The sequence below is a fragment of the Aedes aegypti genome, chromosome 2 (genome assembly GCF_002204515.2).
Source record: "Aedes aegypti strain LVP_AGWG chromosome 2, AaegL5.0 Primary Assembly, whole genome shotgun sequence".
Classification (NCBI taxonomy): Eukaryota; Metazoa; Arthropoda; class Insecta; order Diptera; family Culicidae; genus Aedes; species Aedes aegypti.
The window spans coordinates 23,846,703-23,861,508 of NC_035108.1; the positions used below are offsets into that span (position 1 = coordinate 23,846,703).

Below are 14,806 nucleotides of genomic sequence, written 5' to 3' on the forward strand. Positions count from 1 at the left end.
ACGGGTATTTTTCTTCCTCCAAGAACTTCATCGAATGATTCTCAGGCGTAACCAGTGATATAGTGATAGTTTCAATACATTACTAAAGCCCTTAATTATTTACAGTTCGTGACAAAAGTTAGTAATTACATGTTGTTTTCTCATACAAAATGCCCAAATGAGCCACTCCATCCCTCAGCTTCTGGTAAAATTGGCAGAATTTTGAATGACAAACTACATATAACATGAAGTTTGACTGTACAGTACATTGCAGTCATTTTTCAAAAAAAAAACTTTAATTAAGTGCTCAGAAACAAAAGTATGTAGAGTAAAGTGGGGCAAAAGTTCGAGTGGGGCAAGAGTTTCTTTTTAAGATTTCTAGCTCAATTCAAAACAAAACTTAGAAATGCCATGGTGGTTCGAATGCTATTCAAGTAAGAGACTTGTATTCCAAATATCATAAAAATCGATTGAGATTTGGAAAAGTTATGGCTATTTGTTGTTTTTCGACGAGAATATTGAAATATTTGGTCAAACTTTCTATGAATGGAACCAAATGAAGATTATATATTTTTCAATATTTTTTGTAAGGGCGTTCCTAGGTCTATCACAAGGATGCTTTGACGTGTATTAGTTTTTGCATAAATTCTTGGAAACAATTTTTGGCCCATAGCGGGGCAAAAGTTCAAATCTTAGGGGTAAAAGTTCGACCTATGTATAAACACACAAAAAAAAATTAAATTGCCTGAAATCCACAAATTATCTTCAAATCTAGCAAAATTTGCCTGATCATGCGAAAAATGTCACAAAAAATTTACATTTTCACCAAGTTTTGTGAAAAATTGCTATTTTTGGGCATTTTTTTAATGAAAATTTAGTGTGTATTTTTCGGCAAACATAAGTTTACGGCTGGTATAAAGTATGCCTGTCATAAAAGTATTGATATTTTGTGTTTTAGCCAACGAACTTTTGCCCCACACTAATTTCGAACTCTTGCAAAAGTTCGTTAAAAACAATCAATTTTAAAACTGTTATAACTAAAAATGAGTAAATATTTTGACACAAGTTTGTTCAGAAAAAACTATAGCCATTATGTTGAAGGCTCACTGTATGGTATTTGTTTTGTTTCATCTGCTATTGTTTTCCTGGAAACTTAGATTATACCACTAAGGTCGAACTTTTGCCCCACCTTATTCTAACCGCAATATTTCTTTTTATTCTATTCAAAAAAAGGGCAGTTGTTGGAGTTTAGTTTGTTTGGCATAGTTGTTTGTTTCAAAAAGCTACGTTAACCGCCAAATCTGGCTATCATTAGCTACGATATAGAGCCTCAAATTTGGAAACTTTATATTACAGGAAAACCGCATTTGATCACTCACTTTCGTCACTAACTGTATTTAAGTAAACAGAGGATTGCACTTATTTGTACCGTCGATCTTGATCATACAAGAACTCCATTGAATATAAGCCATAGGGGAGGGTCCGTGGAGGAGAATACTCTTGATATTGGAAGATTACTTTACGTCGTATCATTTCTAAAGTTCACTAAATAATTTCCAAAAGCGATCTCGCCGAAAACCAATCAAAATTTTATAGGCCTTGTTCTTGGGAAGATTCCAACATCAGATCTTGTCAAACATTTATCAGACATCTCCGGGACTTTGTTGTCAGTCGCCTCAGAAATGTCCGCAAAAGGTCTTCGAAAGACTTAAAATATTGTAATAGTTCCTCAGGATTTCTACTAAAGATATTATTAGAAAACTACAAAACCCTCGTTAGACATTCTATAAATATTTTGACTGAAGTATATAAGGTATTTTCTCTAAAATGAGCTATAATCGCATTAAGGAATAAGAATGAAATTATTAGAAGCTAGTAAAAGGTCTTAGGAAGGAACCGTTGAAACATTCTACTGGAATTTTACGCGGACTTTGTGGAAATATCGTCCAAAATTATCTTGAAAATATAACCAGAATCACTGCTACAGATATGGAAAGCTTGGTTAAGAAAATCTGCAAAGAACCTATGAAATGGCTTCTGTTGATAACTTTAAAAAAATCCGCCATGCCAGTAGAATCAGTCAAGAATTTAGAAAATAAATTATCTAGAGTTCCACTAATGGTAAGGGAATGATCCTCCCTAGATTTTTTTTTTCAATTATTGAACCAAAAACTATGTTAGGGAAATTCAGTGGATACCTTCAGAAACGATCTTAGCAATTACTTTTAATTGAGAATCACAATAATAATCTCAACAAAGACCTTCGACAGACCATGATAATTCATGAAAGTTTGCGAGGGCAGGCTATGGTCATCGAAAATCCGCTTATGTTCTCATAATCTATGAATAGTTGTTGTTGAATCTCAGCGGAGATCTGTGACCCCGAAATCAATTTCCTCGAATGTACCATTACCCTGAATTCCATAAACCCGAGTGAAACAATAAACCTCTATGAGATGACTCCAGTTTAGTAGAATTCGGGGTAGAATTATGTGAAGAATAACGAAGGTTCACGATAGTCCGCGAAGGACCCTATAAGTGTGGGTTTCGTGTCCGTGCGGTTATTGTCGTCAGGCAGTTAAAGCACCATATAGGTTGGATTCGGCTCTACCCCATTTGGCAAAGAGCCATTTGGCCTAATAGCCAGAAATAGTTATTTATGCAACAAGGTGCAAAATAATGGTTTTTTCAGCACGAGTTGTACATTTATCCAACGAGACTTGCAACATGTTTTGCAACTACGAAAAATGCCGTTACGATTGGATTAATTCATGAGCATCAATGCGTAGTAACAACAAAATATTCTTCTATGTGAAATGACTGTCACAATTTTTTACATTTCCGTTGCTGACTCTAGTTTCAAGCTGATCAGGTAAGACGCTGCATATAATTTTCGAATAATATGAAAGCTATTCTTCATGTGCTGGATTGCCTACACGAAGCGCCGCATAAATCTCCCGACTTTCTTGAGAATGAACCAACAAGCTCTACTGCCGCCTCTATTTCCGCAAGACGATCGTGCTCCAACAAGGAATACCACCCAGTCAACTGGCTTTCGATTCCGTTTCACTATCCAAACCCGGCTCAATTCGGATCGTCGGAGAATCAGGACCTAGTTGACTAAGTTATTGATAATTCCAGAGCAATTCGATAAAAGACATATAGAGGCAGATGATAATTTGTGTACTCCAAAACCAGTGCTGAAAAGTGCTACTTTTCGATGCCATTATCAGTGCTGGAAGGTAGCACTTTTCAGCACTGTTTTTCTTGGTAGGAAAAGTTGGCCGTTATGTTGTCCATTCTCTTTATAAAAAGTGGCTTAGTATGGAACGGAAACACAAAAATATTTTTTACAATTCTATCTATAACATTTCAAAACGTTTAGCCATTGAAATTTTAGTGCCTGAAATTAGAATAATGTTTGTTTAATATTCTCAAAATATTTTAGGATAAAACAGGCAAAGCTCTAAGAGAGACACTATTTTTTTTTCTGAGGTATATTACGGAACACATTTTAGGTTGAGAATATCGCTGGAGACTTGCTATTTATGTCTTTCGACGATTTACAATACTATTAATACAGCTGTGCTTTCATGCCCTCAACTAATTTCAAAACAGCATCATAAGCAAGTTTTCCGGTATAAGTGTGGGTAAACACAAACACCAAGCCGAATCGTTGTGCACTATTTGACTAAAAGAAAGAATAGGCTAAAATCCTACGTCTTTTGAGACAAACGTATACGTTAAGGTTGTGCTACTTTTCCTCGAATGAAGATTCCCTGAATGTCGTTTTTCCGAACGCCAGTTCCCCGAAACCCCCGTTCCCCAGAATACAGTCGACTCTCCACATCTCGATGTTCTACATCTCGATATCTCTCCCTATGTCGATGATTGCTTCGGTCCCTTCATTCTGCATACGATTTCTCTCTCCATATCTCGATATCCTCCTTATTTCGATATCTCCATATCTCGATGTGTTCCTGTTGATTTCATGTTCCCAATTTTCTCTCCATATGGCGATATGAACATAATCAAAGGTTACTAGACCAGATTTAAGAGGTTCAGAATAATTTGAAAACTTGTTTGTTTGTTTATTATTTTCCTAGTAACGGAATGATTTTCAATCTAGTGTTCATTAAATTAATCTTCTTTGTCTCGATCTCTCCCTATATTGATGGTCCCTTCGATATCGAGATGTGGAGAGGCGACTGTAGTACATTTTCCCGAAATGTTGTTGGTATTCATAATTGTCATAACTTCATCCATTTCTAGGTGGTGAACGAACCGGTTATGTGATACCGGTTATCAATTTCTTTAATTGATTGGCGGTTCTTTTGAGTTGTACAGTGCTTGCCATTTTTGGTAATGTGTGTTTAGTGGAGAATGACCGAATATCTCCTTTATTTGATTTCTATTTCGATTCTATTTTTCACCACCCCTCCACTAAAGAGTATTCTGACACCTTGTTGATCTGCATCACTTTTCGGGGAAATGGGTGATTCGGGGAATTGGCATTCGAAGAGAAGGGTCATTCGATGAACAAGCGTGCGGGGAATTGACATTCGGGTCAAAGTAGCATGATTGTGTTACTACGTTATACATCTATTAAAGAAGTTGACGTTTCAGAAGTATGTCTCCTATCTTTGTTCAAAAGAAGGTAGAATTTCTAATATTGAATTGCTCACCGTGCATCAACTGATTTTTGTAGGGGAAGGGGTGGTAAAATGAACACCTTATGGATATCATCTTGTTTCTAATGGTAAAACGAAGAATTTATATAGTTCTATCTAGCGTTGGGCGATTTTGAATCGATGTTCTGAAAATCGATGTTTACTTTCCGATTAATCGATTTTTTTGAATCGATGTTTGGAGCACCTAAAATCGGATGAATCGATACTCTTCATTCGATTTTTTGATTCGATTCAATTTGTTGAAATCGTTAAATATTTCTTAATGAGTTTGTGGAAAAGAAACCATATTTTGAACTTATCTTGAAGTAGTAAATCTGTTCGATTGATTTTTGAAACTGTTTTGATTGAAAGATGTCGAAATTGAATGCTAATGCATTTGGTCTCATTCCAAGCTTCATAAATGTCAATTTTCATCCGATTCGAATCGATTCAAAAACATCGATTCAAATGATTCGATTTAATCGGTGAATCGATTCGGAAGTTCAAATGTGAATCGAATCAGTAACATCGATGTTCTGGACAAATTTGCCCAACGCTAGTTCTATCGCATAACATCAAAGGTAGGGATGTTATCTAAGGCAGCGACACGAATTCAGACTAAAATTTCTAAATTTTCACACATTTTTAACGTTAGCAAAAAATGATGCAAATGTTCATTTTACTTGCACTATGTGGGTAAAATGAACAGCAGTTGGTAATAAAATGAACATCAAACAAAAAACGTGAGCAAAACAAATATGTTTGAAAATTTTAATTGCATTTCCGAAAATATAGCCATTAAGGATTGTAACCCATTCATACAGAAATTAAAATATATCAGAAATTACATCATATCATAACGATATTCAACTCACTGAAAAACCTCAAGAACTTCAAATTACGTCAGTTCCAAATTTCAAACGTGATTTTTTATTTTTTTATTTTTTCATAATATTTTCACTTCAATTGACCTCCGTATCAACCCGAACCAACCGATTTATGCTCTATATTCTCCGGGCATGATAGAAATTTAGTGAAATTTGATTTTTCTCGGAAAAAGGCACGATGTCCACTTCCCCTACCACCTTTCTTTGAATGTCCCTTCCTTCGAAAATTGATTGATTTCTGCTAGTTTAAGAATTAGGAAAAAAAACTTACATTTTAAGTGAATATTGCAGCTAGGCTAAATGATTTTCTAAAATTGTGTTTGCTACATGATGAAAATATCGTTGCACCCAAGCCATGGCCAATAATCGAGCTTATGCATGATCACAAATACAGACAGACTTGCAGAGAGCAACATAACATTGCTTTGAGTGAGCTCTATCAAATTTTATACTCCTCATTTTACTCTTTTTAATGAAGCAATACGAATGAGTACAAACAGGTACATGCGTAACTTGAATAGCGCCGGTTGAGACTAGGTAATGATTCAATTCTACTGTCCATAGTCGAATATGACATACACCTGATTGAGGCAAATCATTAACAAGTTCAAAGAAGAAAAAAATAATATATGAAATGTTTTCTTAAAATCATGTTAAATATCCGTTATGCCAAACGAGCATTAAGGTACACCGGGGCAAGTTGAAACAGCTGGGGTAAGATGAAATGGCAAGGTATCGTAGTTAAATTTCATGATATTCTTCTTCTTCTTCTTCTTGGCATTAACATCCTCATTGGGGACAGAGACTGCTTCTCAGACTAGTGTTCCAAGGCCCCAATTTCATAATATTAAGAAATTAAATTACAGATACATTAAAATAATAGATGGATCAAACTTGTAGGGGAAAATATCTGCTCACATTAATTGGTATCCTGCTGGAAACTTTGCATTTTATATCGCCCCACCCGTTCCAACTTTCCCCGGTGTACCTTATACCAAAAGGCGGTATGCCAAAAGGCATTATGCCAAATAGCATTATGCCAAAATGGGGTAGATCCGTTCGATTCCCGCTGCATTCATTAAAACTTTTCGTCAGGAATGTTTCTCGGCTTGGAATGTTACAGTTTGTGCAGATAAATAACTGAAGACAGTATACGTGTCTTCATCAAAGTTCAAGAAGAACATTTTTCCATCAATTTATATCAAAGTTTGTTTAAGTAAATTGATTTACTGTGAATGCATGAATAACGTATGAAAAATATATCAATATGTCACTTATTGCATATGTAGATTTTATGGCCAATGCACAGTGGTCCAGGAATCAGTTTTACGCGGAAAGATGCATTTTGAGCTTTAGAATGAAACATTAGACAAAAACGGTCTTCTACAAAGTTGTTTGTATTAGTTAAGCCCTTTGTTTGGTGTTATTGAAAATTAGGGTGGACCACATTTTCATAGAAATTGTGTAACTAACTTTCTTATTTGTAGAAATTATATTATACATGCTTCAGCAAAGTTATAGACCATTCAATTTCAAGCAAGTTTGCCAAAAAAAGTATTTTTGTATCTCTTAAATTGACCGATTAAGAGCTTTTTTCCAGCAGTGACATAGGGTGGTCCGAACAAAACTGGTTTTCTGGCTCTAGAGTTTTCAATTCAAATTTCTCATCAAAGTAGTCTATGAAACACTTTAGAGCTTTGAAAAGTGCGTAATTTGGTGAGTGAAGAAACTCGCTATCTCCTTCCGTTTAGGAGTTATTGTTGTGTTTCTCTCAAAAACAAGCCTACTTTGATTGTGAATATCCCTGATTGGGGCAAATATAAAAAATATCTTTTGACGGCATTCAAAAGACAAAATAAAATTATATATTATATCAAAAAATTACAGATGTGTTATTTTTGTAACTCTGATAAAATGCCTTGAAAAACAAAGGATTTTAAGCAGAAAAACTTTAATAACTTTTGAACTAAAATAGATATCAAAGTCGTTTATGAACGACTTTTAGAACTTAACAAAACGCAAATTTTCATGCAAAAAGATTGTTGATATCTATTTTTGTTCAAAAGTTATTAAAGTTTTTGTGATAAAAAATATTTGATTTTCAAGACGTTTTATTAGAGTTACAAAAATAACACATCTCTAAATTTTTGATATAATATACAATTTTATTTTGTCTTTTGAATGCCGTCAAAAGATATTTTTTATATTTGCCCCAATCAGAGAAATTCACAATCAAAGTAGGCATGTTTTTGAGAGAAACACAACAATAACTCCTAAACGGAAGGAGATAGCGAGTTTCTTCACTCACCAAATTACGCACTTTTCAAAGCTCTAAAAGTGTTTCATAGACTACTTTGATGAGAAATTTGAATTGAAAACTCTAGAGCCAGAAAACCAGTTTTGTTCGGACCACCCTATGTCACTGCTGGAAAAAAGCTCTTAATCGGTCAATTTAAGAGATACAAAAAAACTTTTTTTGGCAAAGTTGCTTGAAATTGAATGGTCTACAACTTTGCTGAAGCGTGTATAATATAATTTCTACAAATAAGAAAGTTAGTTACCGTAAAACGGGGTAACTTTGATAGTTTTTTCGAAGAAAACTTGAATATTTCTGCATGCTGTTTCAAAGAATTACAATATATATTTTTAAAACAAGTACTGACATCCTAACTATCGATTGCACTTGATAGATTGCCAAAAGATTTATTCTGAATGGATATATAATTTTTCACATAATCGAAAGTCGGTTTTCTGTTTTGGGGTAACTTTGATAATGGAGTATAAATCGAACAAGATTTAAGGTGAAGCGGCGTGTAACTCAAAGAATCATTAGAATCATCATTGATGTAACAGTAGTAGTGTCGCCTTTCCATGTATATTTTCAAAACAAACAAACAAAAAATATAACATTTGTGTTAAGCATATTTTTATGTAAACACATGGGAAATTTAGTAAATTGACGAGTATTGGAAATCAAAATCAACTGTTCAGTCGTACATATCAAAAGAAAACATTACAATTTAATGAAGGGCAACGGAATTTATCTGTTTTTTATTGGATTTATCGCATATTTTTGTTATGCATCGGTACGGTTTATGTTTGCAAGAGATGACGGTGTTGCCAGGTGATTGGTGACAGATTTTTCTAGCAATTGTTATATGCTTGTTTTCGGAACAGTTGCTGCACATTATAAAAATTTATCATTTTGCAAATAGTTTTCCATCATAAGATCACTGATTTAATAAAATTTTAATGATTTTTGTGATCAATCCACATTAAATGCTATGATTTTACAGATAGCAACTCTGACATCACTGCGCTCAACGATCGCGATGATTGTGCACACACGATAGACGCGTCCCGACGCATCCCGACGCATCGCACTGTGGAGCTTTTCAATTATTTTGGGTGGTCCAAATTGATAAACACTTGGTAAGATTTTATGCTTCGTAGAGATGGTTTCTGTAATTTGAGAGAATCGAAAAACAAACAACGTATGAGTTTCAAGTTTCTATGCTTTGCCCAACCTTTCCGCACTGAAAATTAATACAACAGAAAAAAGTTGGATATTTTAGACTATGAACACAGGCATGTCTCAGTGTGCGGTGGCGGCGCCGATTCGCAACAAGTGAAAACCATCGCCATAATAGTTTTGAGTGATGCAGTTGATAAAACTTTATAAATATTGAAATCCCGGTGAAAATGTGTTCCTTTAAGGAAAGTGAATAAAAGATTCGTTTAGTGGAAGTGTAGTGAACGCAATATGGGATCCAAAACACAAATTCTTGCCGCTGAATTACAATCGAAAAGGTAAGCACCTTCTATTTACAAGTGTAGTTGTGTGAGGCAATGAAATGCGGCATGAAATCGGAGATTTTTTTTTGAGAATATAAATCTCATGTATATTGTCGCTAAATTGATAATGCTGTATCTGAAAGTGTTGATTAAATATTGAAATACCACCTGAAGCATTTTTCTTCGCATAAATTATCCATTAAATCAGGTGATAAGCAGTTATATTTCATCGATGTTTCAGATACCAATACTATCATAACAATATGTTAATGATTTTGAAAGAAGCCATTTTGTGATGACGCACCAAAAGGCCTTAATGAATTACGGAACATTTATAGGGCGTTGCATACTTATAGGCGTTTAACGCTTTATGGAAATTTCTGAATTAGAATACAAAAATGGTCCCAGTTTGTAAAAATGGTTTTCGCTAAGAGATTTGAGACCGACTTCATGTTCTACTATAACAAGGCTGTCATGGGTAAGTGACGAACTCATTATGACTTCATCAAATAGTGGTCGTAGAACAGATTGTTTGTAAGCGTTGCAAAGATGCTAAAATCTTGTAAATTTTTAATATTCGTATAAAAATCGTCAAATGCACTTGATTCCAACGAAATCAGCTTTGACATGAAGTGTCATACTAATACTCTTTAGTTTTGCATTCGTTTTTCTTAACTGATTGACAGAAACTTCGTTATTTCGTTTAATATGTTGGGGGTGCCGCACTATCAAAGTTACCCGCATTATCAAAGTTACCCCGTTTTACGGTACACAATTTCTAGGAAAATGTGGTCCACCCTAATTTTCAATAAAACCAAACAAAGGGCTCAACTAATACAAACAACTTTGTAGAAGATCGTTTTTGTCTAATGTTTCATTCTAAAGCTCAAAATGCATTTTTCCGCGTAAAACTGATTCCTGGACCATAGTGCAATGTTCTAGGAAGATGCTGAAAAAATTAAAATGCCTTTTAAACTTAGAAATTTGAAAAACCTAAGTAACGAGACGTATGCCGCTATCAAATGTATAACACAATAAGATATCAGGTTAATAAATTATAAATCTTATTTATCCGTAAATTCATGGCATTACCAATATTAACCATGCGATGAGAAAAAATAGTTCCAAAAAATACACAATCTGGTCTATCAGAATAAAGAAATTTCATTAGAATATGAGAAATCTTTTCCAAGACCTTTTTCCATCTTTTGTATGGAAAGGAATCATTGTGCTACGTATCTTAAGCTCTATATTCAGGAAGTTCTTTGGTGGCTCAAAACTCTCTTAAATACAATACAACAATTCTGCAACCAAATCAAAGTAAGATATTGTTCTGAACTTTCGAAAGCTTCTGTATCTTGTAGATCTGGAATCTACACTCCCGTGCAATCCTCAAAAACATACAAAAGTGTTTTGTCAGCCCTCCTTTGCGCATTCGGAAGACAATACGTTAAACATACTTCGTAGGTATTTTGATTAAATTTTTTTTTTTATTTTGTTTACAAAATTTTTACTTAAAATCATGACATTTTTCGAAAAACAGCATTGGATTCTCATCCGTATATTCCTTGGTACATTCCAAAGTATTTTGAAGTTTGTAACAGGTAATACGATAATATGTAAAAGTATTTCCTATTAAACACATATATTTTCCGCGAAACTAATCTTTTCAACACGTTATTCCAATTGAATTGCCTTAATTCAATTTATAAATTTCGTTAAAAAAAGGTTACGTAAATAAAATTTACGTAAAAGCGACTTCTCAAAACGACATTTCAGTGCACATCTGGCTCACCTTACGAAGTAGACGAACGCAAAGATGAGTATCCCCGAGGCCAGACAGATGCTGGAAATCATGAACGAATCGTCCGTTTTCTGGGCCATGTCGATTCCTCCGGTGCTCCTCAGCGAAGCTCCATCCATACAGGGACACTCGGTGGTGGCAGATGTTCGATTAGCGTTTGGCACAATTTTTACACAACGATTATCGAACCGGCACTGTGCAATGTGTAACTATCGATCATAATTTGGCAACCAGCCGCTTGCCAACTATGGCTTCTTAGGGTTGTTTCTTTGCCTTATATTTCTCAATTGTAATCACGCACGTGTGTCTTTGAGCTGCTCATTCGCAAAATATAATAACGTTCACCCTGTTTTTCGGCACTTTGTATCCACGGCGCGAGGTCGTCAACGGTTATGCTTGACTTTTCGAGTGCGAGGGTCAAGAACAGTCCTTCATCTACACTTCAAAACAGGAAGCATTCTTCCCAAAACAACACAAACAAGATACACTTGGTCGCTAATTGATTCCCGGGTTCGAATTACGCTTCTTATCTTGTGATTCGATCTTTTATCATGGGAAACTCACTAGCTTGACTAACTCATTGTTTTCCAGAGCTACAGTTGATCCACTTCATCACTGCATGATCAAGAGCGGTTTGTTGCATTAAACTATACGAATCACACAATTCCACCCTCTTCAAAATAACAGAACACTTGTCACATTTTTGTTCCGCACTATGGCAGCTAATTGACCACGACTAATCACTTTTCCACCGGAAGCTGACCCGAGTAACACCTTCTAAAAAGCTTCAAACAATAACCACCGAATCAGCGAATCGATCCAAACGTGGCGAGCGCGATCATACGAATGAACCTGGTTGCCCAACGGCGATATTCATTAGCTCGCTTGGCGCGTGTGGCACCAGCGTGGGACCCGTCAACGATCGAGCGGCTTCGAACAAAGTAGGCATTGCAATGCATTGGCTGTATTGTTGATTTGGGGGGCCGGTTAATGATCGTGTGCGCGTGCTTTGGCATGCTGAGAAATGATTGAAGTGGAGCAAAATGCAATGCAACACAATCGGTGTCCACGGCGATGATTGGATGCGATGTTGCATGGGGTTACGCGGGAAGTGTTGTGTTTGGAATTGTTGCTTCCTTGGAAATTGAAGGAGTTTCCATTGAGTTTTCGAATCGGAGCTTACCATAAATAACGCAGAATTAAAATATTATTTCTTATCTTCCCCAGCTTTTAAAAAAAAATGCAAGTAGGCGAGAAATCTCAAGTGACACTACCCCAACTTCAGCGTTATTATGATTTTATTATGCATGCTGCACGAGTTCATTATTTGACGTTTAAGCGGTGCCGCGCTATTTAAGTGGCCATGGTAACGAGTGAATTTGGCACCGCTGAAACGTCAAATTAGTGAACTCGTGCATCGGTCCATATTCAACCCTTTCGTGCTTCAAATCGATGAAATATTATCGTCGCACACTGCGCGTTTCAGGTGTTTGCTTGAACGATGTAATAAGTGTGGCAATTGAAAACACAGGTGGAAATCGCAAAACGGAAAGTAATCAACACAGATATTTTCATTAGCATTTTGTTCTATTTCTTCTTCCTATAGGCATTACGTTCCTACTGGAACATAGCTTGCTTATCAGCTTTTTATGTTCTAATGAGCTCTTCCAAAGTTTTTAACTGAGAACTTTCTTCGTCAAAGTCACGATGATACTTTATGCTCAGGCAAGCCAAGGAAATTTCCTTTACAAAAAGATTCTGGATCAACCGGGAATCAAATTTAACCAATAGGTTAAAGGAGGCCTGTTCTATTTATGATATGTAATATTATGGAACAGTATTCATGAATTCGTAAACAAAACCAACATGATAAATATAATGCGACTTTAAGTTGTCTTGAGAACTTGTGGAAGGTTTATTGAAGTGTTGAGAACTGACATGAAATACTGGAAAGAATACAGTAATAAAGTTTTTTTTTTGTATAAAATGCTCAAGTTTGGAAATCTTATTTCAGCTTCTAGTTATCCGATTGATCAGAAATATTTAGGGGAACATGGGGCAGTATGGACACCCTAAGGAATTTGCCTATTTTGACTGTGAGGACATGAATATTATACTGTTTTTTATGTGCAGTATGCTTTTTAGAGTTCTTAAGCATTTGTTAAACATGGTTGCATAATTGGGAAAAAAATATTTTGTTTTCAAAAATAGGTTTAAAAAAAGCTTATATTTGGCAGTCGCCATCAAGCTAGCGGGGCAAAGTGGACACCCCCATGGGGCAGTATGGACACCCTAATGTTTATAGGAAAATTGTCCCGCGATCGTTCTCAAAACCTCGAAAAATGAAGTTCATATTCAGGAAACCATAGTGACAGGTCACTGTCACTGGAAACATGATTAAAACCAATTTACGACATTTTTCGTAGAGATGCTTTCAATATTGCCTCCAGGTTAGTTTTAATCAAGAAATGACGATTTTCAACTGATTTGTGGTTCCGCTTCATAATCATTGCATTGAATGCTAAATATTTTTGGATAATTTTGTATTTGAAGTTATATTTTTTTTCTCTTTGAAGTGTTAGCTCTACTTTGTCACCCGGTGTCCATATTGCCCCAACAGTATAAGAAATTTTTATATAAGGTTTTCAATGTCTTAAAGTACCAGAAAAAAATCTACTATATTTTTGAATATAGCATGAATAATTGAAGATTCAATCAAGAGCTACATTATCGGTCAACTTGCAGTCATTTGCCTCTGAAACCTTATTTGGTGAGGTGTGAATGTTATAATTTTCGAACCAAATAAAAACATGCTCAATTTTTCTATTTAAAATCAATGTTATGAACATTTTTTCTGAAATTTTAGTGGATAATTTACTCCTCCGACAGGCAGCTGAAATATTGTTTGCATTTAAAGTGTAAAAGTATTCGCTTATGCAAAGATACAGGGGGTGTCCATTCTGCCCCGGGTGTCCATACTGCCCCGGTACCCCTACAACAGTTTAAATATAACATTATTTTCACTCAACTAAAAAAACAATGTTTGGATCACCGGCTTTTGGATTCTCGAATATCTCTAATACAGTGAAATATGGCATAATTTTTTATGGAAATAAATGGCGAACACGAAATTATTGCGACACATTCAACAGGGCATAACTTTTCTACCATTGGGTAAAAATCAACCAAATTTTGCACACTTTCTCATTGATGTGTATTGTTTACATGCTGTCAAACTCGAAGTCGTGGTTTTCGAATCAACGAAAATGGAGATGAACCAACGCGAGTCGAGAGAACAAATTCTTTCCAAACACCTGGAATTTCCTGACCTGTCGCACCGGTAGTTGGGAAAAATGTTCAACATTCACCATTCAACCGTCTCCAGACTGTTGAAGCGATTCCAGGAGCGGTTGACGTTGGACCACGGCAAAGGAGCTGGAAGAAAACCGGGACCGGAGAACAAAAAGACGGAGGGAAAGGTGAAGCGGATGATTAAAGCAAATCCCAACGTCTCAAGCCGTGATTTGGCTAAAAAGATCGGCATGTCGCAGAGCTACGTCCAGAATGCAAAGAAGAGAGCTGGACTACATACATACAAGGTACAGAACTTCCCATACCGCGATGGGCACGGAAGCTCTACGAGAAGATGCTGACAAAATATGGCTGCTATA

General features: G+C 35.6%; 1 protein-coding gene across 1 annotated transcript in view; it reads right to left on the minus strand.

Annotated features, from left to right (window-relative positions):
• Window positions 1-11,989, minus strand: part of LOC5578055 (retinol dehydrogenase 11) — a 38,690-nt gene extending 26,701 nt beyond the window's left edge. Inside the window, exon 1 of the mRNA XM_001663627.2 lies at window positions 11,127-11,989. Within this exon, the coding sequence (XP_001663677.1) occupies window positions 11,127-11,254 (128 nt within the window). The 5' untranslated portion in view covers window positions 11,255-11,989. The remainder of the gene's footprint in view (window positions 1-11,126) is intronic.
• Between the last annotated feature and the right edge of the window lie 2,817 nt (window positions 11,990-14,806).